The sequence below is a fragment of the Trachurus japonicus genome, chromosome 17 (genome assembly GCF_045865225.1).
Source record: "Trachurus japonicus isolate A0001 chromosome 17, Traja_1.0".
In the NCBI taxonomy this organism is placed as follows: Eukaryota; Metazoa; Chordata; class Actinopteri; order Carangiformes; family Carangidae; genus Trachurus; species Trachurus japonicus.
In genome coordinates this window covers 29,978,637-30,003,275 of record NC_140923.1, presented here as the reverse complement: position 1 = coordinate 30,003,275, position 24,639 = coordinate 29,978,637, and the positions used below count along the sequence as shown (strand labels likewise).

At 40.2% G+C, this 24,639-nt stretch overlaps 1 protein-coding gene across 1 annotated transcript; it reads left to right on the top strand.

Moving 5' to 3' along the window:
• Positions 1–14,157: 14,157 nt before the first annotated feature.
• LOC146971007 (putative neuropeptide Y receptor type 6) lies at positions 14,158–18,406 on the top strand. Its single transcript, XM_085804671.1, is given in 3 exon segments — positions 14,158–14,569; positions 17,712–18,384; positions 18,386–18,406. Coding segments are annotated over 3 exon segments (1,101 nt in total). The 5' UTR covers positions 14,158–14,162.
• The last annotated feature ends 6,233 nt before the right edge of the window (positions 18,407–24,639 follow it).

Here is a 24,639-nt window from a genome sequence, read left to right as displayed (position 1 = left end):
TATATAGCATATACCAACTACTGCAGCTACAACATTAGAAGAAACTGTTTGAGCAAGAATTTATACCTCTCTTTAGAAAAAATTAACACAATGTGGCAACAAATTCCACTCTAGGATGGCTGTGAACAAAACAGATTTCTTCATCACATTAGTGTTCCCTGTAGGCAAAGTAAACCTCCCTTCTATAGTGTGTCTTGTCTGATAATTATGTCGACTCCACTGATGTGAGAACAAACAATCCAAAAAATTTAGAGACTTATTTACAATAATATCCCTAAGGAAGTTCAACAAAAATGTAAGAGCTTCTTTGAGTGCCAGTTGCTCATGCATACGTGCCACATTGGTTTTATAGGAGCACTGTAATACACAGCTTGCTGCTTTATTTTGTGCCACTTGTAATTTATTTAGATCCTTCATTGAAGCACTAGATGTGGTGGATGGGACGATTTCTCTAGGGATTGACAGAAGGTACGCACTATATATTGAAAAAGTGAATTGCTTTTTAGGGTACATAAGATCATAAATGTCAAAAAAGTCAAGTGACCTGGCTCTGTGCGTGACCCCGTGAAGCGTAAGTGAAGCTTTGCACAAATACCATTCACTTGTCTCCCTCGGTAGGCTACATTCACATCCACTTCATAATTACAGGAGAATGTGAGGCCACCTGCTCGGTGACCATGCCAGCCCTGTCTGATGACCACTGACCCTTTGCCAGAGCCAGACACAAGGCCCCAGACGGTGCTACGATGTGGCCCACAGCAGGACTAATGTCTGGGTTGAGACATTCAACAGAGCTGCTCAAAGCCTGGATCCTGCGTCTGCATAGACTGGTCCCATCCACCACGCCTCACGAGTCCAGGATGAGACATAATCACCTCACAGATAAATCCACCACCACCCCTGCAGTCTTGTTAAGACAGCTCATACACATTTGAGGTAATATTCTTTATCTCCTTCAAGTACAGATTAGTATTTGTTTATTGTTTTTACAGCAAACGCACCCACACACCTCTATAGCTTCGATGTTCCAGCGATTCAGTTTCCTGTAATCCGCCGCCCCGCTCTTTTATCGCTGACAGGGAAACACAAGTATGACATTAAATTCTACTACTCTACTTGAAGAATTAACCTGGCATTTACTCTGCATCTCGCTGTGTTAATCTGTGCTCTGGAGGCTGATGGAGCTGCCCTCTGCTAATACCCAGACATGCTTTGTTAAACAGGAGAAGTTGTTTTTGCATTTGTAATATATTCTCATCACTTCAGTTCACAGAAAAAAATAATATTGTCATTTTTAATATTCACCAGTTGCATTTTCTACAGTATGTTGTCCCTCCACTCCCACTCCTGCCTGAGAAGTAACCTTACCTCTGCCTGCAACTGTACCCTATGAGTCTACTGACCAATGAACAGTACAGTCTGTTCCTTTAAACTATAGTCAAACACTAAACACACTTCTGACAGTAAACGTTTTAAGACCAGTCGTCACACATGCATCATGGCTGCAGAGCAACATAACAGTCAGTGAATCTGAATCTGAACATGATATACCCTTCGTCTTATGTTAGCTTTCTGCCATCTACTGTATGGTGTCCGGGTCAGTTTTGACCCGTGTTTTAAATCAGCTGTAAAATACACTAAAAACATTCCAATCCATCCTATTTGCTTTTCTTCTCTTGGTTGCATTGTTAGGCTTCCTTGTCCATGAAGATATTGGTTTTAAAGGGTAGTTAACCCAAAATTCAAATTGCACTCATTATCTACTCACCCTCATGTCGACTAAGGGCTGGGAGAAGTTTCAGAGTTTTCCATGGCTTCTCTGAGTTACAGGGGGTCTCGGCATAGCAGTGCATGTCCATATAACGGTTGCAAATGGATACCAACTGTCTTCATAATAAAAAGACACACCAAAAAACATCCAAATACCTCCATGCTGCTCGTATGTAATGTCTGTCTTGTATTGAAGCCCCGAAATGCAAAATTGTTCCGAAAAAAATTAAATAAGTCTATATTTCAAGCTTGTTTGTAGCGGAAGCTCCTCTTCCCCAATGTAACCTTCCTCTTGTCAGCTTTCTGCTACCATCTATGGTGTTAGGATCAGCTGTAAAACACACTAAAACTATTATTTATCATCCCATTTGATTCTCATCTCTTGGTTACATTGTTAGACTTCTTTATCCATGAAAAGGTTTTTGCACTTATGATTTCAGTTTGAACTCTCATTATTGTTCTTACTGTATAATAAATTGACCCTAATACCACACCACAAAATTGACCCTTACACCACAAATGTCATAATTTTAACCAGAGCATTTTAGAATTTTGTGGAAAAAAAAAAAAAAGTTTTATTTTGTTTAGACAAAAGTCAAAGACAAAGTCAAAAAGCCTTGATGCTATAATGCTATAAACAAATTTATGTGGTACTTTTATGCATTTAAAACCTGAAAATGGGTCAGTGGTGACCCTAACACAAAAGCAGGGATACAACATGGAGAAATATAAATGTAGATACATTTAGTGACATTTTCTGGCCAAAATCAATCAGGAAATAGTTTAGAATGAAAGAAATCCACTGTTCCTGTGGCCTGCAATGAAGACAGAGAGCTGTGAGGAGGAGCAAGGCAGCAGCCATGTTGCTAATGCGAACACACATGCTTACTTCTCTGCAGCAGTTCAGCTGCTATGCAGGCAGTGTGCAATCCTCAAATTACATTCAGAGCTTGTCTGGTCGGGTTAAAGCCCAGAATTAATGACCCAATGATGCCCGTGGTTATCTTTCAGGGTGTTGTAAGTGGCCACCCATTTCGTGGGCCTGTGCCTTTTTCCTGTTAGCTTTAGCTGTTAGTTTACTGTATCTACTAAACAGAATCTTACATTCCTGTGTGTTGTGTGGTGTACTACATGTTGAAATAGCTGAATGTTATTTTCTGTATCTAACATTTAAAAATATGAAGAAACCTACAATCATGAGCTTTTAAGCTGACACAAAATACATTCCCAATTTGAACTATGTTTCTAAATTTCATTTAACTTGTTCACCCATGGAGAAAGTTAAATGTTAAATGTTAAATGAATTGACTCTGGCATTCAAACTTCCTCAGTGACTTGAGCAGATTTCCCCTCCCACATCAATTATCTGCCCTTTGCTGCAGCAGCTGGCTTTCTTTTGTTTCCGCAAATGCGCCGGTACTCGCCATGAGCATGTTTTAGAACTTCTAACTCCAGCGGGGTGAAGTAGGACGACCCATTTTTTCTCGGTGGTTGCCATGGTGAATTATAATATCAAAGCTCCATTGATGGTGGATTTTCATCACGCACATGCTTAACTGGCTCAGATCAGCTGCTCTGGAACAGAAAACTTTCCTATCTCAGGTTTCATCAGCTCATAGTTGAAGTTCAGTTTGAAAATATATATAATCTGCTCTGTGGAACAGATCTGGTCCCTTTACAGCCTTAACAAAAACAATCTCCACATTCCACTGGGAGTGTCAAAAACTTGAGGAACTTAGTGAATTGAAATACTGTATCTACTAATGCTAGTCCTTTATTTATCTGATACACATCAGTAATAAACTCAATATTGACGTTAATGAATAATGCCATCATACATTCTCACATCTCACTGTGATGTCTTCTGAAGTGTTCTGAAAAAACAATAAAACAAAGAGCTTCACAGAGTCATTTGAGCAATGTCCCAAATCCATATACTAATTTAGTGCAGTGTGAACTACATACTAATCATCACATTGAACTATTTAACTGTTAATACACAAACATGTGTGATGCTCTTCCATCTGCTCTGTGCATTGCCTTTTGGGATGTATATGGATAACAATGACAAATCTCTGTCAATAGCACATAGTGTACATTCTGTTGTGTGGATCAGGCAGATAAATGCATGGATCCAGTAGGCAGAGTTGTTTATCCACTGATCGCAATATAGGTGGTTCAATTCCCATCTCCTATTTAGAAGTGTCTTTGGACAAGATACTGAACCCAACCCTCTTCTTGGGTAATTTTCCTGGCGAAATTATGTAAATGCAAATATTTAGGTACAATGGCATAAATAGTCATACAACTATACAATTTGGCAGAGAGTATCTTGACACATAGGGGGAGGCATGAAAAAAATATTCTGGGGCTTGTTGCAACTTGATTTTAAGATATCACCCTCAACATCCCAAAAAAGACAAAAAAAAATTACTGGTCGCCTGACAAATTCTCATGAAAATGATTATTTTCCAACACTTTATGGAGAATATATATACCTAATATGTATATTGAAAACGTCTTGAGTCCAACATAGCCTTTCTATCTCAAAAGCCCCACTTGCTGTGGCCAACGGTCTTCTCTATATTCCAAATCGAGACTTGTACTGAAACTGTGCTGTTTCTTCATTTATTCTTCTATCATTTGTACAAATCAATGCCTCAGTGTTTATGAAAAATATCCTATATTGATAATTAAAGAAACAAAATTCCTGGCAGCAAAACATTTATTTTCATTTAAATGTTCATAAATTGAATAACCATCTTCTTGGCCAGAACTAGAAAACACAATTGTGATTTATACATGTCCAAATTACAGCAGGTACAACACGTTTTAGTATAGTATCTAGTTTTCCGATTCACTGCTGTCACTGACTGTGTTTAATCTGTTGCATCTGGTTGTCAGTCCCCGGCAACGGCACCCTATGTAGCATGGAATTGCCTTCTTTGCACAGGAACAGTTCTTCTGGCAGCCTTTGACACATCCACATGAGATTGTCTTGTTCATTGACACAGGCCAGGCTGCCTTTGTAGAAGGGATAGGAACTGTTTTTCCATTATCCATACAGACCATCCAAATTCTGCGCATAAGAGAATATCTGGCTTGGAAATGCTGTAACAATCAAAACAATAACCAATACCAAAAACCAAGAAGTAAAATAAAAGACTCACTGATATAACATCTGCAGTAACAGCTGTACTGGGGGCCTCAAGTGAACCAGTAAACATAACATTTTTTACAGCTTCTGTTTCCCCACCATCTCAGGTTTACGCCTTTATTCCTCCTCAAAAAGGACGAACATGACGCAACCCAACGCCATACACTTGACAGATTCCTCTGGCTCCATCCTCAACTCCACACAACTGAGACATCTCGACTCCCACCGACGCAGCTGCCGCTGTGTTTTTCCTCTCAGGTTCATAAAAGGCTTCTATTCACTTTACCTCCATCTTTACGATCTGAGGAGGCGTGTTTGACACTTTTCATGCAGCCCCCTCCCCCTCCCCCTCCCCACCTCCACCCTTTTCTCGAGTCTCTGCATCTACTTAGCTCTCTCTGCTCTCTCACCCCACTGCTATTCTCCATAGCTGTTTGTTTCCCCTGTAAACCAGTGAATTTCATAATACATACGGCCAGCAATTAATGGAGATTACAGCTGTGTGTGTGTGTGTGTGTCTAGGTGTGCGTGCACTTGTGTAGGTGTTTTCAGTGTGTTTGTGTGCTCCTCTGTCTGTGTGAGTGAAAGGGAAAGTGATAGTGAGGTCAGAGCTGGACAAGCTGAGGCAGTGCTGGATTTAGTGGGAGTGAGATATTTTGTACACAACAATGTAGCCTACCTGGAGGGAGAGAGGCTGACTGAGGTAACAGAGTCATACAGAGGAGAGGAAATTTCAGACTTAAAGCACTTAAGTGGTATATTGAGGACACAAGGCCCAATTTTGCTGTTTTACAGAACAACTTAGTAGCCTACATGCATACCATGTACAGTATGCATGTACTACCGTTAAGATGGTGAACATCAAAATGTTAACTGTTTTGTTTGACAGATGTGAATGGATGTTGCAATTTTAGCCACTGATTCAAAAAATGTCACATATCATAGCCTATACGTCCCCATTTCAACAGCAATGTTGCCATATTTGTATGTCAGCTATAACCAGGCATATTATAATCATATATACAACATACGTTTATGATATTTGAAATACTTATATTGGTATGTTAACATACCGTACATTTTTTAAAAAAGTGTAAGATGTTGTGAGCACATATGCAAGTTTACTAATTCATCATTAAAGGGATACGCCAACATTTTTTTTCGTGTCTTGCCTCACTCCTGAGTCCATGACCAGCAGACACCATCCTTTCGACTGTGCGTGCAGTAACAAGGGAGATACGGGCAGAGCTGGCGCACCGCTAATTAGCTTAGCTCAAACGCTGGAAGTGCATAGGTAGTGTTAGCCTGCCTCCACCTAAAGTCATCAGAGAAACTCTTCAGCAACTCTAAACGGAAACCGGCGGGCCGATCTTCGTCTCAGAGTTGACAAAACTCTCCGGTAAGGCATCTTGAGCGGTCAAATGCCGGTTTGAGCTAAGCTAATTTGCAATGCGCCAGCTCTGCCTGTATCTCCCTTGTTACTGCACGCACAGTCGAAAGGATGGTGTCTATCTGCTGGTCATGGACTCGGAGTGAGGCAAGACACACACAAAAAAATGTTGGCGTATCCCTTTAAGATTCACTTTGTTGATGTGATTTCTTTTGAACCGTGCTGTAAATAATATCAACATATATTGACAAGCTTTGGGCTAGATATGTATAGCATATGAAAACATTCATAAACATAGGACGTATAAGTCATATGTAATTGTGTAGATACTGTAGGCAGCAAAGAGCTAGTAAAAGAAGGGAAGAGGCAGGCTGGTCGCTTGGAAATGCAGATGGAAGCCTAGCAGGACTTAAACTAAGAAAATGAGCTTTGTAAATATTGTATGAGGAAGGAAGTACATCCATCTTGCTTATTGGACTCGTGGATGTGTTTTGAACAGAGAACGAATGTAAACATAAGTTGGGTTTATTTACAGGAAAGCTCCATAGAGTGTCTTTAAATCTGCAGTAGCTGAGTTTTTTAGGCGGCAAACTGGGAACACAGCACCAACATGCCATCGGCTTTTCAGTTTATTCACTTAAACTAGTTAGGAAACAGTGGCAGCTCGCTCATTCGGAGCCGTGGCCATCTGGCACCTGGCAGGTGAGTTTTGTAGGCTACTCATTCTCTTTTAACTCTGTGTTTTGTCTCCACAGTGTTCTCTACCAGCTCCAGATGATAACATCTGGCGCTTGAGCTGCTAAATACTCCACTACGGTCACAAACCGGCCCTTCACTCTGCAGATTGACAGGTTGAGAGTTCATAGAGCTGTTTTCTCTTGGCGCTTGTGTGGCTGTAAACAACACTAAGAGAGCAGTGAGTGTGCCTGCTAATCCATGGCTGCAGACATTTTCTCCCATTCTGCCACAAAAGCATCAGTGAGGGTCTGGCAATGATTTTGGATGATATGGCCCAAATCACAGTCGGACTTGTGATTCATGCCAAAGCTGTTGGATTGGGCTGCAGTGAGAGGGGCTCAGTGCAGTTCTTCCACAATAAACCTCCAAAACCATTTCCTCAAGGATTTTTGCGCACTGAGGCTTTTTCAAGTTGAACCAGGGACATGATCTCCCCCACACAAACATGAAAGCAGGTTATTATCTGAAAGATCTACCTTAACCGCAACAAGGATGACACACCTGATCCAACAGCACACATATCAAACAAATGTGTCCATTACTAATATAGTACAATGTGCCTTGGTGATTCTGAATGTGCACATCAGCTCACCTCGGTGGCACCTTTGCTCATCATCCTGGCACTTTGTTGGGAGAAGAATAAATTAGAACTCTCTCTCTCTCTCTCTCTCTCTTAAAATAAAAAAGTATATATACATTTATACTGTATACCCTATGCATGTGTGTGCTGATAAAGTCTCTCTCTTATACACAGATTGGGTGTCATTAGGTAAGTTGTTATATAATGAATAATATATACACGTAGTTCATATTAAATGATGATGATAATAATAATAATAATAATAATAATAATACATAAAATAAAGAAATGAAAAACAACAATAAAAATATATACACGTAGTTCATATGATGTTAATAATAATAATACATAAAATAAAGAAATGAAAAACAACAACAACAACAATATTATATCATATCAATAACAGCTTTCATGTGTCTCTCTAGTCTCATGGCAGAGTGTTACATATTGTGCAGCTAACTTTACAAATTGTGGATCTTCTCCCAGACAGACTTTTAACAGTTCATCACGTGTTTTTCCCTGGTATGATGGATCTGCTGCAGTTATCTGCTGTAGGAAAACCTCTCTCTCAGTTTGGTACAGGGGGCAGGAGAGGAGAAAATGAGCCTCAGTTTCTATTTCTCCTGAAGAACAGTGTTTAACAGTGTTGCTCTCTCTCTCTCTCTTTCTCACACTGTGTTTGTGTGTGTGCGTCTGGCCAAAGCATGGGAAGTCAAGAGGAGGAGGGGGGAAGAGGATGAACGCAGGTGTGTGCCCTCTCTTTCTCCTCTTTGTACAGCACATCAGCTGATGGTGAGCGGAGGGCTTTTCCCTGGAGCGGGTCACTCTTCACAGTAAGTCAGGCACATACGTTTAACAACCTCTTTATATTTCCCTGTGGCTATGTCCGCATTTCATACACCTGTATTTGCTTTTTCTTTTTTTCAATTCTACCTTTAGTTCACACCTGAGTCAAAGATTTACAGCACTAAATTATTAGCCTCTGCGTGTGCTCATATTAAAGTCTATCATTTAATTTTGGATGAGGATGTGAGTTTGTTTATATTATTATTATTGTGTGATTATATTATTATGACATGCCTGATAATCTTGTTGTTTAATTTGCCTGACATTGATATCTGCCCAAGGAAGAATCAGCCCTGACCTGGGAAATAAAGCCTGAGGCAGCTCTGATTCCTGTCTTCAACACAACAGGAATCAGAGATGTTTGTTTTCTTTGATCTTTATCTTTTCTTGTCCAAGTGCCGCTGAGCTGCACTTCAGCTGAGCTGTATATTTATTTGTGTTTAAAGGGTAATATTAACTGCTCCATAAAGACATCATGTTGTGCCTGTTAATGCAGGTGCAGAGCAACAGACCTCTGACACATTAAAACAACCTTAAGAACAAACCACCATTCAGAATGGAGCCAGTTTTTGCGATTGTACCTTTCTAGTTGTTTAGTTGTCGGCATCAAGCATTTACATGATACACTGAGTTAACAGGAAGTCAAGTTTGCTGTTAATAGTGTAAGACTGTTTCGAGTAAGACTGTTAATATCAAGGAAGATGAGAAAGTAAGAAGGTAGAATATGATCTGATGTTAATCATATCTGAACCTGTTATCAACATAATTTGCACTTCCCTGTATCAGATTTTGAGGCTGATAGATAAACAGTAGGCTGGGCTGGGTTAGGCTCACAACAAGATGGTACTGGGTTAGATTCCCGGGCCTGGGGCTTTTCTGGGTGGAGGTTGCATGTTCTCCCTTTGTCTGCTTGGGTTCTCTCCAGGTTATCTGGCTTTGGCATGAATGTGAGTGTGCATGTGCTACAACCCTGTGATTGATTGGTGACCTGTCCAGGTTGTACCCCACCTTCACCTTATGTCAGCTTGGATTGGCTCTAGCTCCCCCTGTGACCCACATGGATGAACAGTAGAGATGATGATGGATGGATGAATGGATGGATGGATGGATGGATGGATAACCTACTGATCAAAAGGTCAACCATAACCAAAAATCTCTCAGTTCTTAGTGGACATTTCTCTTTATTTAATTTAATTTAATTTATTTATTTAAGGGGGACAGTGCACATTAATAAACATAACTGTAGACTGTTAGTCCTCCTGGCGAGGTGTTAAAAGCCATTAAAATGAACAACAAGGACATAAGGAACATAATTCATAAAAACAGGAAACACAGGAAACACAAAAATCAGCACATCAAATAGAACGTATCCAAACAGAAACCAACAGACAATGACACTAAAATAAGAGACAATTAACATTACACTACTAAAAACAAAAACAACAAATACAAAACAAAAAGCAGGATGTATAGTGCAATTAAATAAATGTATGTGAGATGAACTGTTAAGGATGGATAAATGAGATGGAGGTGCAATGCAAAGACCAGAGCAGGGTTTCTTGATGGAGTTGTGCTAAGATGGATTGAGAAACACAACGAAGCCAAACAACGAAACCAAAGACAATAAGCAGGTCTGTTGATGGACAGCAGATTGTCAAACCATTATCCAGACAAAGCTGTTGTGATTTTTCCTCTTTTGAATAGTCGTTGTTTTTTTTTTTACCCACATTGATCTCTGTTCACTTGTGTATTACCTTGGAAAAGCCCCTCACACAGAACATTTCGCTCCCTACACGAGAGCATGTATAGATCTGTGAATGAATTTACTTCAGAACAAAATCACAAGGCTAAAAACAAGTGAATGCCTGACAGCCTAAAAGGAAATTGAAATCCAACAAAAATGCAATTTGCTCCACCTTGACTTTAATGTCCTTCAGGCATTCTGTTAAATTGAGAAAATGTACAGCCACTCCAGGATCTCATTCTTATAGTGACAATCTTAACATCTTTTATGCATACAGTAGGAGGCTACATATCTTGGCACAGTATGGGGGAAATGAAGATACATTTCTGTGACTGTTTACTACCTTCCAGAGGGACATCCTTAAAGACCTAATCCATTTAAACAAAAATCTCTGTTCTAATAAACTTTGCTAACATTTGCTAATTAGCACTAAACACAAAGAACACTTGCAGGCTGATGAGAATTAGAGGAACTGGATAACATCGACCCGATGTTGGCACTATATTACGAGCCAAGAAATCATTGAAGTGTTCAATGGCAGTTATTCATCTTGAATTGTGGTCGTTGTGTTAGCAAAACAAAGGCCCACCCAAGCCAATAGGGTTAATCTCATAGGAACCAATGTTATGGCGTGTATGAAATTCTATGATGGTCCTTCTAATATACACTACCTGTTGAGACATTTCAGTCTGAACCAAAGTGGTGGACCTGCCAGTCATAATGAGTCAAACTCTGCTAGAAACCAACTCCACTGTGGTGTTGAGTCACAACCAGGTACTTCAACAGCATCTCTGCAACTATGAATAGAGTTTATAGCATACTGTCTTTATGATAGATTCATGGGCTCATTTGGTGTGATGATGATGATGATGATGATGATGATGATGATGATGATGATGATGATGATGATGATGATGATGATGATGATGATGATGATAAAGCACTGTAATGCCGGTCCACACTTTGAGTTAGGACCGGTGGTTATTTTCAGTGACTGTCCGTGCAGCTAATAGACAGGGCCGTTGCATAGGGGAGAAAGGTGATTCTAGGGGTCCACAGCCCAGTAGGGCCCACAAAAACACCCAGGAGACTGATTTTATTTATTTTTTTACTAAATTCCTCTTATACACAGTCAATCAAAAAAATCGTGATGAAAAGTCAGGGGTTAGGGGCCCACTTCAGTATTTTTTCAGGGTGCCCAGAAATCCTAGCAACAGCCCTGCTAATAGGAGCACGTTATATATTTTTTACACTTGTCTGTACTTCTAGATTAAATGCGGTGATAAATCACTCTGTTTTTTTCCCTCCTACTTAGTGTTCCTCTGAAAACCACAGCCTGGATTGATTGATTTATCATGCTACATACAGTATGTATGCAAATCTATACTGTGGCCAAGAAATGAAAGTGGCTGGACTAATAATAGCCCAGAGCCAGTCACAACTTCTAAATGAGTGAATCGGTTCAGCTGGAGGTCAATGTATCTAAAATTAAACACAAATAGTTTAGCCTTGCTCATTTCATATCTCTGTACTTCCCATCACTTCTGTGTTCTTGGCTGTCTGTTTCCATCTGTCATGTTACATCTGTTAGCCCTTTCTTCAACTTGTACTGTTTTTGCTTCATTCCTCACCCAGATGCTGTTGTACTAATAAACCTAAGGTGACAGGAAGCTCTGTTGCCAGCATCCAGCGTTAACAATGTGTGAGGTAAAATTTAGTATGGCTGGAAGCAGGCTGCTAATTTGTTATTTCCCCTTGAATAAACGAATTTGCCTTACATCCATACAAGGTCTTCATTCAGCATAGACAATTCCTTAGTTAGTGCTTCAAGGCAGCTTAGTTGGTGTCTTTTTTTGTGTACAGCTCATATTATCATTCCCCCAAGATTAAGATTTGGACAGGAATGTTCAGCTTGACTAAGATACTGCATGGGAGAGACAGAAGGATGAAAGAATGAACAAACACTTGTTCATTTGTTTGTCCATCTGTCTCTGACACACAGCTTCTTGGATGGAGATGATCAGATTTTGACTTAAGTAGGAGGAGTAATGGAGCATCCCTCCATTATGTCCCAGCAATGTTCAAGTTATACTCATAATGTCACAATTAATGGTTAGATTATATCTGTGAAACAGTTTTAACGAAAGTAAAGATTGAAGGGGTGCTGCTTTTAGTGAAAAAATACATTAAGACAAATAAGGGCATTTAAAGTGAAATGTGAGCACTTACAATAACAAGACATGTTAGGCACATCAACGTGACATTGCTATTGTATTATTCTAAAAATCCAACAGAGTTGGAGTCAGGATTCCGTTACTTTATCTAACAGACTAAACTAGACTAAGCTTGCTAAAAAATCAGTATCTAACACATCATGACTATTTGTGCTTTTTGCTTTTTTGACAAATAGCAGACAAATAGCAGTTTAGCGTGTCTCCGGTTTTAAAACAGGTTGAATTTCCTGTAAGATTGGTGAGCAGAGAATCAGACAACACATGGAAATGAGAAGATTCACTGTTGCTGTTCACAATCCCTGTGCACGGCTATATTGTTCATTATGAAATAGTGTTAAGGCTGTATTTTATGATGTCTTTATGCTAAGCAACACTAACTCCAACTGCATATTTAATGCACAGTGCTTAAGAGCTAAGGCCAATAACCATATTTTCCAAAGTGAATTCCTTCCTTGATGATGATGTGCAGTAGCTCAAACTGACTGAGACACACTAACCACAGTCTTAGCTCATATAATAATTCATGAGCTTCAACAAAATGTGTCAACGTAAAAACTAGATAATGGATGTGAGTCTGGACATCTTAAATGCCTACGAGTCACTGTAGACATTTCTGCAGGGTGTGTTAAAGAGCCTTTATTTTAATCCATCTTCAAAGGCTCGTGGTTTTTCTTCATCATGTTCCAGAGCGATGCAGCAGAGAGTAGAATCGATCCGTGAAACCATCAGAAATACACGGCTTTATTCCTATTTATGAGGGATGAAAGAAAATGTTGGACTTGTAGCCTGGACATTGAAAAAAAAAAATCAAATTATCCTGAAAACCCTCCCAAATGTCAGCGCGTAGGTAGCTGTGTCATCTCCTTAACAGCAAATAAGAGGCTTGTTTATGTATGGGGATAAGTGGTTTGTTTACTTGCGGGGCTCCGGTCAATGCCTGCTTTTCTTTACTACCCCCCCCACGCCCCCCTCTGCACAACTAGCCTGTGTGTTTGTGTTGTTTATCCCCCTGGGGATGGGAATAAACAAGCTCCCTTCCTGTCTGTGTGACGCTCCTGTCTGTGTCATGTGCTCGCCGAGGAGAGCTGTGTTGTTTGTGTCGTGATACAGTTGACTTGCTGATGTCACAGAGTGTTTGTTGTTTTAAGTCTCCTGAGAAAGAAGGAGTGTGTGTGTGTGTGTGTGTGTGTGTGTGTGTCTCCTCCTCATCAGCCTTGTCAGTCACAGGAAGGGCCTGGTGAGCTCAAGATTCAGGAATCACTGAGCAGCAAGCAACTATTATAAACATGAATATTACATGAGAAACGGTTGAGTCTTAAAATGAGTTTGCTAGATGATCATTGTTGCTGATTTTGTCAGCCTCGCTCTTGCGGTAGTTTGTAATTTTCTTCATCTAGAAATATCCTCCCCTATTATTCCTCTGTTTCTCATCATCTCTCCTCTGCTCGTGTCTCATCCCATGTCTTTCTTTTATTCTCTCCTCGTGACTTCTACGTGAACTTCTGTGCAATTACTCCCCTTATCTGACCTTTTCCTCTTCATCCATAATCCTTTTTTTTTTTTAGAAAATAAATCCAATTTGGCGTTTTTTGTTTTTTTCTTAAAGCACCATCATCCCTCTGTTTCTTCCATCTGCTCAACCATCCTCAGTCCCCTAAATCTGTCTTTTATCCCTACTGTCAGAACCACTCATCCTCACCATCATGCCTGCCATAGTCAACCTCCTCTTCAACGTGGTCTCCACCAACACCACCATCTCCTTCACTGTGGTGCTTCCCATGGTCAGCCTGGTGTCTCTTGTGGTGGGGGTGGGAGGCCACCTCCTGCTGTGGGTGGTACTCGTGAGGAACCCTCGCAGTCGCTCCAAGCCCAGCTCCGTCCTGCTCCTCAACCTCAGCCTGGCCGACCTGGGAGCCCTCTTCACCCTGCCTTGTGTGCTGCTGAGCGCTACTTTCCAGGACTGGCAGCTCGGAGGTGGGACTTGTGTCCTTCTGGGCTTCATGACCTCAGTGACAGTGGGAGTGGAAATCTTCAGCCTGGCAGCGTTGTCAGTTCTGAGGTATCGAATTGTCGCACCTCGGATGAGGCTGCCCGCTAGCATGACACAAGTGTGAGTATTACTTGTCAAGGAGAGGTGGGTTTGTGAAAGTTTGAGAGGAGAAAACACGCACTAGCACATGGAATCTGTATTTACCCTGCACAGCAGTAAATAAGTCACATTCAAGATTTTTTAATTTTTTTTTTTTTAATTTAACCTTTATTTAAAGGGATAGTTCACCCAAAATTGAAATTTCACTCATTATCTACTCGCCCTCATGTCGACTAAGGGCTGGGAGAAGTTTCAGAGTTATCCGTGGCTTCTCTGAGTTACAGGGGGTCTCGGTATAGCAGTGCATGTCAATATAACGGTTGCAAATGGATACCAACTGTCTTCGTAACAAAAAGACACACCAAAAAAACATCCAAATACCTCCATGTTGCTCGTATGTAATGTCTGTCTTGTATTGAAGCCCCGAAATGCGAAATTGTCCCGAAAAAAATTAAATAAGTCTATATTTCAAGCTTGTTTTGTAGCGGAAGCTTCTTGAAGCTCCTCTTCCCGGTTCATCAAATTTCGACGAACTAGGAAGAGGACAGATCCTGGTTCGTCCAAATTTGACGAACCGGGAAGAGGAGCTTCCGCTACCAACAAGCTTGAAAAATAGACTTATTTAATTTTTTTGAGACAATTCAGCATTTCGGGGCTTCAATACAAGACGGACATTACATACGAGCAGTATGGAGGTATTTGGATGTTTTTTGGTGTGTCGTTTTGTTACGAAGAAAAGTGGTATCCATTTGCAACCGTTATATGGACATGCACTGCTACGCCGAGACCCCCTGTAACTCAGAGAAGCCACGGATAACTCTGAAACTTCTCCCAGCCCTTAGTCGACATGAGGGTGAGTAGATAATGAGTGAAATTTCAATTTTGGGTGAACTATCCCTTTAACCAGGAATAATCCCATTGAGATTCAGAATCTCTTTTGCAAGGGGATCCTGGCCAAGAGAGCAGCACAGTAGGTCCACATAAAGTACACACTTGAAAAACAACAACAAAACAAACATAAAAACAGTTAAAACAGTTTGGCAAATCACATCATTACAGTATATAATCACCAGCTGGCTGCGTTCGGTAAGAGGACATGTGCATGCAGTAGTCAAATAGTCCTTGATCCTAGCTTTAAAATCTTCCATACTTGGGAGATAATCCAATTTAAAACGACTCTGTAATTTATACCAGGACGAGGGTGCGAATGTTTTGAAGGCACTTTCCCCAAAGACAGTCCGCGTACGAGAAATAGCGTATATTAACAATCTATCGTGCCTGAGACTACAGCTTTCGGTGTTGACTTTAGGAGCCAAGAGAGAACATAAATAAGGAGGTAAGTCACACAGGATGGCCTTATAAAGAAAACAATACCAGTGTTCCCATCTATGATTGTGCAGTGAAGGCCAGCCAACACTCTCATAAAGACTACAGTGATGATGAGTAAGAAAACCTAAATCTATTACAAATCTTAATGCTGCATGATAGCCTACACCGAATCCAGCATTTTCAGAGAGAAGAGATTTGCATGCATGCAAAAGATGTCACCATGGTCAAGTATTGATACAACAATCTGTTGGTTTATGTCCTCAGAATGCCGCAGACTACTTTAGGTAATCCACAACATATTGAGAGGCAGAACAGCAATTGTTTTGGTCTTTTCAAGAAATTTGTAGTGAATAAGAAACATGTAGAGAAGCCCCAGCCCAGATTGTTTTTATTTTACTGTGCAGTTTCAGAGTGTAGTGTCTTTGTGCATGTTGTTTTGTTTTTGGCCTGCAACTTCTGGCTTCTAGTGTCTGGTTCACTCTCATTTTATTTGCAGCCACAGCAGACAGCTGCTGTCAGTGAAAAAAAAACCCCACAGATGAACCTGCTGCATGCTATGAACCCAAGACCAAGACAACAAACAACAACTTAGCTACTAGCTCTTGAACAGAATGGAGCATACCGCCTGCAGAGTCAAACGAATGCTAATCTTGTTGTGTACTCCTTATCAAACTGATGTGTCATGACTTACATGTAAGCAGGTTTTTAAGGCACAACAGCTACATCATTTTTCTGAGTGTGGAATCTTATGAATTATTTAGAGAGAAAAAAGTTCCTTATGATGCTGCCTGCCACATAGTGTTCACTTACCAGGGGTGTTTGTAAAGAAGATTAAAAATGTGACTGTCACATCTTGTTGAGTGGGTGGACACGATAACACAAATATTAAACTGTTGATTCATAGTCTCCTATATTTGTGAATGATGTAAATGACTTGACTACAACCTGAAGGCCATCAAGGCAGGAAATATGAGTTTATGATAGTTATTATAAGATTATGCAAACAAAAGCCATGAGTATTTTCTCTGCCTTGCGTGAGTGTAGGGACTGCTGTTGCTGAGCTGCTGCAGAGAAGCAAGTGTGTACAGTATGTGTTCACACAATATAAGAGTTAGTGGTGGATTTTTTCATAGCTGTCATAGTCAAATTTAGTCAAGACATAGACAGCTATAGTGGAGGGTGTCAGTTTTACGTATTATTGCTGCTTTGATTTCAATATAACAGCAACAGGTCTTTTCTCTATATATTTTTCTTGCAGTATATTTAGGGATGCGCATGCCCCATTAAAAATAGATGGGAAACCTAACCTCTAGATCATGGGATGTAACCACAGTGTGTCTGCTAACAAACCAACCAAGATATTCTGCAGCCACTACATGCACACCACACATTCAGGGCCATTGTATAGGGGAGAAAGGTGATGATAATTCTAGGGGCCCAGCACCCAGTATAGGGCCCACAAAAACCCCAGTAGTCTAATCTTTGTATGACTGAATTATTCTGCATAAAACCCTGACTAATACTCATAGTAATGCTGCATTAGCATCAAAACAAAGTAGGCTAAATAAAAAATGGTAAACCATATGTAGTCTAAGAAAAAAAGTGGAAAAGTCAGGGGCCTACTTTGGTATTCTTTCAGGGGGCCCAGAATTCCTAGCAACGGCCCTGCACACATCAACTACAGTATAGAAATTAGAGATCAATATTAGCACTGTTAGCTAATCCCATTAAATCAAACCACCATCTTTATCAGACCAAGGTCTCTGTGTTGTACAACCACATGTCATCCTCCTTCATAATAAATAAACCTATTCTCTGTCCTCCCCTCCTACAGGTTATGTACTGTGGTAGCCATTTGGCTAGTCTCAGTTACCATGGCGTTACCCAAGGTTACCTACATTAACTTTGACGGTGGTTGTACGTGGTCAGTGGGCCGGGACGAGTGGCTGTTCTTCCTGGTCCCTGCCTTCCTCTTCTACTACGTGGCCCCCCTCCTCTGCATCGCCATCAACTGCGGCCTCATCATCTCTCACCTCCACCGCTGCCGCGGCACCCTGGCTGCAGACCGCCGCAACAAGAAAGCTACAGCTCTGCTGATTGGCTCAACAGTGGTGTTTGCACTCAGCTGGTTACCTTACTACGCGCTTGAATTTGTCAATGTAATGTCTCCTTTTGTTAGCTCTGTAGCATCTCCTGTTAACAGACACGAGTTGTCTTCATCTTTGTCTCCTTTACATGAGCCAAATGAGGAGACCAGCGTTTCCCTGTTGTGGGAGGTGGCGTCATTGTCGGCCATCTTACTGGTGTGCTTGGCACCATGCTGGAATCCGCCATTGTACTTCCTGCTGTCACGTCCAGCAGTACGTCAGCTCCGAGATCTGCTGCCTTCTATTTTTCATAAGCATCTGGGAAAGAAGCCTGTTCAGCGGTGGCGTATCGCCCCTGCACCTCCCCCACACCTGCCACACCCTCAGCCCCCTGCACACCCATTTACTCATCAAACTGTCAACACACAGACTGACTCAGTAAAGTCAGCTGTGCTATTTCTACCCCAGACGTATTTGACATAAAATATACTTTGCATGAGTCACAACATGCTTTGTATACACATCCTATTGGTCACAGCCACATCCTCGTTGCTTTTACAGTAAAGGTATAAAAAGGCTCCAGGCAACAGAGTGTGACGCTCTCAGATAGATGACAGTGCATCATCAACAGCATTATGTGCCATAAAAACACAAGGTTTATATTCCTCATCATGATGCCAGAGTCACTAAGCAACTCACAGTCCTGTCAGTGGAAAGCCTGCAGAGGAGGGTATAACTGCAAATCTGAAATGATTTTACAGCCAAACACAGCAGTTTCTCTTTATATCAAAGCACACATCATCATTTGCAAATCCAGGTCAGTGAACTTAACAAGATGTCTTTAGAGCTCCCACATAGGACCTCAACCTGCAATCTTAACAGCCTTTCACAGGGACTGAAGAACTCAGCCTTATGCTGAGCCAACATTGACTGACATAACCCATCCAAATATAAACCAAATCCCCCATGAAGCTTTTTAACAACCATCCTGGTATTGCAATAGGAAAGCATCTGATAAGTATGACTTACACCTACGAAAAGAGCACAACCTTTTTTTTTTTTTTTGGAGAAACCTCCAAAGGACGTCATTGTTTTGCATCTAGTGGATTACAAAAAGCAATACAACCTTGTAACTCCATTACTAAGCTGTATGATGGGGCAGAAACACAGGGGACACAGTGCACCATGCCTGCCTCACTGTAAAGCTCCCAGTAAATCTCCTGGCTGCAACATTATCTAAATTTGATGTCATCTCAGTAACCTTGTGAAAAGAGGCCCTTCTTGACTTATGAGAAGCATTAATAGAAGCTGACTTGTTTTGTTCTGAGTTTGAATGCGGACAAGTGCTTATTAAATAGGGATTTGGCGGAAAGAATCGCATCAAAATGACCACATGGGAAAATTATATCATAACAAGTGGAGCCCATCTGGATGTGGAGTGGTGTAATATCACAATGTAAAGGGCATGTCGTGTATTTTCAGTGGTCAGGGTTTTTGTTTGACAAATTGGGTGAGGATGGGTAATTGGATTTTTTATTGTCAGGCTATATTGAGAGATGCAAATGTATTTGAAAGTTTAAATCACTTCCTTTCCCCCGAAATATTACATAATATGTTTTCTTTGCAGCTATGAGGAAGATAGCTCAATGTGTAAATGTGAAACACTCACAAAGAAATATGTAACGCTGTCTAAACCATCAAAATAAACAAAGATAAAACAAGATACATCGTTTACTTGGGTAAAATGAGTTTAAAATGTACTTTAATCCTTCACACCAACTGGCTAAGCAAATATTAAACTGTAGAAATGCATAATTTAAGAAACGACAGCAAGATGAATAAAGACCAAGTTAGAACAGTATGAAATAAGCTAGCTCTTTGTGTTGCTAGCTAGGCCTACATAAAAAAACAAACTCTAGACTAGCTACTCACTACTCTTTTGTCTGTAAATGAAACGTATATGCGGTGATCTAGTGACAATTATGATAAATGATAATTCAGTTAGTCGTGGTAGTTAGAAAATGTTGTTATTAAAGAGTAAAAACTGCAAAATTTCCTCTAGCGGCTGTCAGCGTAGTACTTTTTTTCAACTTTTAAGTTGTAGCTATATTTGAATGTGTTGATAGTTAGAGCTTATTTAAAAGTAGCTACTGCATTGTTTTACATTATGATTTTCCAGAGGCAGAGGTCAGTGCTGTCTGCTGTGGATGGATGAAAGGTAATTCAATTTCAGTCATGTCATTAGAGCTGTGGTTGGCAGAGATGTGATGATGATAAATACATAAAGCAATCTCTGACCTTGTTGGTGTCATGATATTGGCAGGCTTAGAGCCTACCTTGGTTACCTCTTGACCTCCTGACATGTCCCAGACTGCACCACTGCACATTATAATGACAGACCAGAGTGTTTCTATTAGCAGGGAGCAGGCGGTCTTTTGTCGATACGGGCCTGGTGGCTAATGAGAGCACTTATCTCTGTCATCTGTCTGCAGTGTAATCTGTTCACACAGAGCCAGGCACTAGTGAGCTCCGATGTCCTGATGAGACTTAATTAAGTCTGCAGATTATCGAAAGCTTAAAATATAAGTCGTGCTCAGCAGGCCCATTGAGGGGATCCTTTCCATTTCCATACAGTGTGTTTACTGAAGCCCTGACATATCTGGAGGCCTGTTGTACTATTGAAAATACTGTCAGATCAGACAGCTAAGAACAGCAGGGAGCTGAATGGGCTGGATTGTGTGTCAAGAAGATTAATATCCGAGGGATTCAGGGGGATAGTTATTATATAGGAAGGACTTCTCCTTGTATAGATTGGCATTTTGGAGGTTGGTATTGACTCAAGTGTAACGGCAAGAACAAACACTTACCACTTAACAGCTTTACAAGGATGTCAGGTCATTCATAGTCATTGAACACTTCAAATCCCACAGGGATTATTGCTTAAATAGATAAACTACTGAGAAGCAGTGATTCACAAATATTCCTTTACACTCAATCAACACATTTAGACAGCAAGAATGACTCTGTAACACTGAGTATGAAGATGAGCATGAACAATAAATGTTGTTTTCATACTATTAAAATTTCCAGAGCACACATTTGTTATTGAGCTGCACCAATGCATTACCTGACACTGTTTTTTCATCATAACAAAGCAAATTCACAGTGCCTTGAAGGAAAACAATAATTGGCAATATGCAATGTTTTTTTTTTTTTTGTACACTCTCTCTGTTTCTCTCTGTGTGTGTTTGAAACCCCTTAAAGTGTGTGTGCAGTCCTAACATTGTGTTGCCTAAAGCATAGCTTAGAAGTACTGTCATCTAGACCAACACACCTTCTGATCCAAACCCAGACATACACCTTAGATTAATATTACACTCTGACAGAGTTTCTACTGACACAGCTTTTTAGCTTTTATAGCACTGCTGCTCAAACAATATTTAGGACTGGAGTCAGTCATGTAAACATGCTGGAGAGAAAAAATATAATACAACACAAAAACCAGTGGGGAAAGAGGGGTGTAAGAAGGAAAGAAAGAAAGAGAAATGTCTCAAAAGATGTGGTCAGATTGTTTCTTACATACTGTAAGACTGAAGTGAGATGCATTTATTAACCTGCTGATAAGTGATGTTTCATAAAATTGTCTACCTGGCCAAATGCAGCAAAAGCAGATAAAGTTTACATTAAATGTGCTATATGAGCGAGTAGGTGGTGTGGTGGTTAACAGTGTCCTTTCAGCAAAGGTTCTGGGTCTGATTCCCAGGCCTGGGTGGACTTTGCATGTCCTCCCTGTGTCTGTGTAGGTTCTTTCAGGGTTCTCTTCCTACAGTACACTACATGCACAATAGGTGGACAGATGACTCCGAGTTGCCTGCAGGTGTGAATGTGGTTGTGTGAGGTTGTTTATCGGTATATAAGACCTGTGAAACAGTGACCTGTCCAGGTTGTACCCCACCCTTACTATGTCAGATTGGCTCGAGCTCCAACCATCCAGTGGTATGGACAATGGATAGATATAGTTGTTAATTTCAAAAGACACTGATCAGTCTTAGCATTCGATTAGTTAATAAGCTCTTTTTGTTCTGTTTTGTTCTGATCTCAAATTTCAAGAATACAAATGAATGAAAAAAACAGCACAGGGTTGAGTCAAAATTTAACAAAAAAACAAAACAAAATAAAAAACTGAGCTTGTGTTAACTGCAGTGATTGCAACAAAAACTAAGAAAACTAACAAAGGCTGTGGTAATTAATGAAATGAAAAGAACATTAAACCATGAAGGTGCCTTTAGGTGTGTTTAGTGTGTGGTCACACTTGAGAAATATTAGCTGGATATACAACAGTTTTCTACAGAATTAATTGATTGACTGGTTTAATTTATTTAGGCTATAGGCTGGCTATAAAACTTCTTTGCCTGGAAGGATATCCAATATTCTCAACATTCACTCACTGAAAGTTGTAATAAATAACCGTTTCCTGACTCCCGTTCCAGACAAACAGACTACTCGACATCACTGCCAAGCTGCATTCCACTGACCCCGACCTGGAGTTTAGAGATCAGTGTCTTTCTGATTGTTAGAAGAAGGAGTAGAGCACAGCTTCCTGGATTAATATTAAAAATGTTCTGCTCCCATGTGGTACTGAGACTGGACAAAAATGTCTTAAACATTTTGTGTCCTCACAAATGTGTCAATGCGTATCATCAGCTTTGCACAAATACATCCATTATGCGATATGTATGGTACTAAATAAAAAAAATAGGAACTCAAACAAAAAGAATGACAGTTTGCAGAGGGCAACGAGAAACATTTAACAATGTGATGTTTTGTGGTACTTACGGGATAACTTTGGCTTGCAGGCAAACAACATTAAAAATGTACCACCACCAACAACAACAAAGGGCAGCACGAAAAGCATTTCTAGCAAATGTGTCATTGAGAGAGAACCTTTTGCATACACATTATGCCAAAAATGTAACCCTTCAAATCACAGAGCGACAGATGAAACATTTGAAATCTCAAAGTGTTTTGCAGCTAAAGAAGGGTGAGCTGTGACCAGACAAGGTTTAAAGTCGACCCTGACACCTTACAGGACCCTTTGTCAGATATTTGACAGATTTGATCCGGGGCTGAGATGTTGTCAGTCAGAGAGGTTTTGTAAACAAATTGCACCAATGAATTTTTCAGTTGGAGTGCCTGTTAGCTAATGCACACAGTCACAGAGGGGTGTTATGTTGGCAGCAGTGGTAATGGACTTGATAACTGAGTGAAACCAAACATCAGGATGCTCAGAAACATCAATCCAGCAGATTATTTTCATGATTGATTATTTATTTATTAGTTTGTTTACTGAAACTTTCAAGTTTGCAGTTAGAAATATGATGCATGTATGAAGTGACTGGGGTCATACAGTATGTCTCGGTCACTATATCTTCTACACTGTCACTAATATGGGATAATCTTGTTTTTGAAAAGGTGATTGCCATCATACCCCATCATACATGAAATTTGTGACAGTTTGAGGAGGAATACATAGTTCTTTAAAAGTAAAACAGATCTTCGTGACCAACGACAACTCTATTCTAAAGATTTGCTGACGAAGAACTGTGCAGTCCAAGTAATCATTCTGAGCAATGGGCTTGTTCAGATGACTAATTGTTTATACTTGATGTGAATACATCATCCCCTGCAGTATTATCCAGGTACCTTCAAACATAATTATCACTCATACCACAGGGCAGGAAATTGATAACTAAATAGAAAATGAGTTTAAGCAATCCTTAATGAAACTTATTATTATTTGACATGCAATTACTTTTGAGTTTTTAATATCAGAAAAAAACACACGTTGTCTTATCATGTGTTTGGTCTCTTGTACAAGACATACCCCATATTTATAATTTTAGGGGTTTCAAGATTGGCCTTCTATTTTTATTCAAGAACAGACAGTGAAGAGAGAATGGAGAAAAAAAAGTATGCAACATTAATGCATGCCAGGACATTGGAGCAGACAGAATACATGCAATTGTGAACATCAGAGAATTGACATGCATCACAGAGTACTGAAATATGTAGGCTATAGGGGCAATGGCATATCAATCAGTCATAAGACTGATGCAAAAACACAAGAGGGGACTGTGTCTCAGTAGTTAAAATCATGAAGAAATTAGGACTTGACAGTTTTCTAGAGTCTAGTGATGGTTTGACACTACAGCTGAATTTGTATGACTAGTGAAACTGAGTTTACTGTCAAATAAAACAGTGAGATTCCAACACTGCTGAGTCATGGTGTGAGTTAGGAGCAAGTTCCTCCATAACTTCAGAGATATGCACATCTGAACCAAGCTCAAGGATCTCATTATTTTGTGGGATTAAATGCATAAAAGTAATAATAACAGCCACCTTGGGATGTCCCCAATGCAGCACAGAAACCCACTAAAACACAATGAAAATCTTTGGGGTCACAGCTGAAATAGCTTTGGGTATTGTCTTTGAAAAAGTGGAACGTGATGTGCACTTACAGAAGAGAATCCAAGAGAGAGCATGTAGAATGGAAATATGCTGTTACTTTAAATGCTTATGTCTTTCACACACCATGCCCCAAATTTGTTTGTAGGTGGTTGTGAAATGCTGGAATGAGTCCTTCAACTGAAAAAATAGTTTTAAAGGGGAACTATG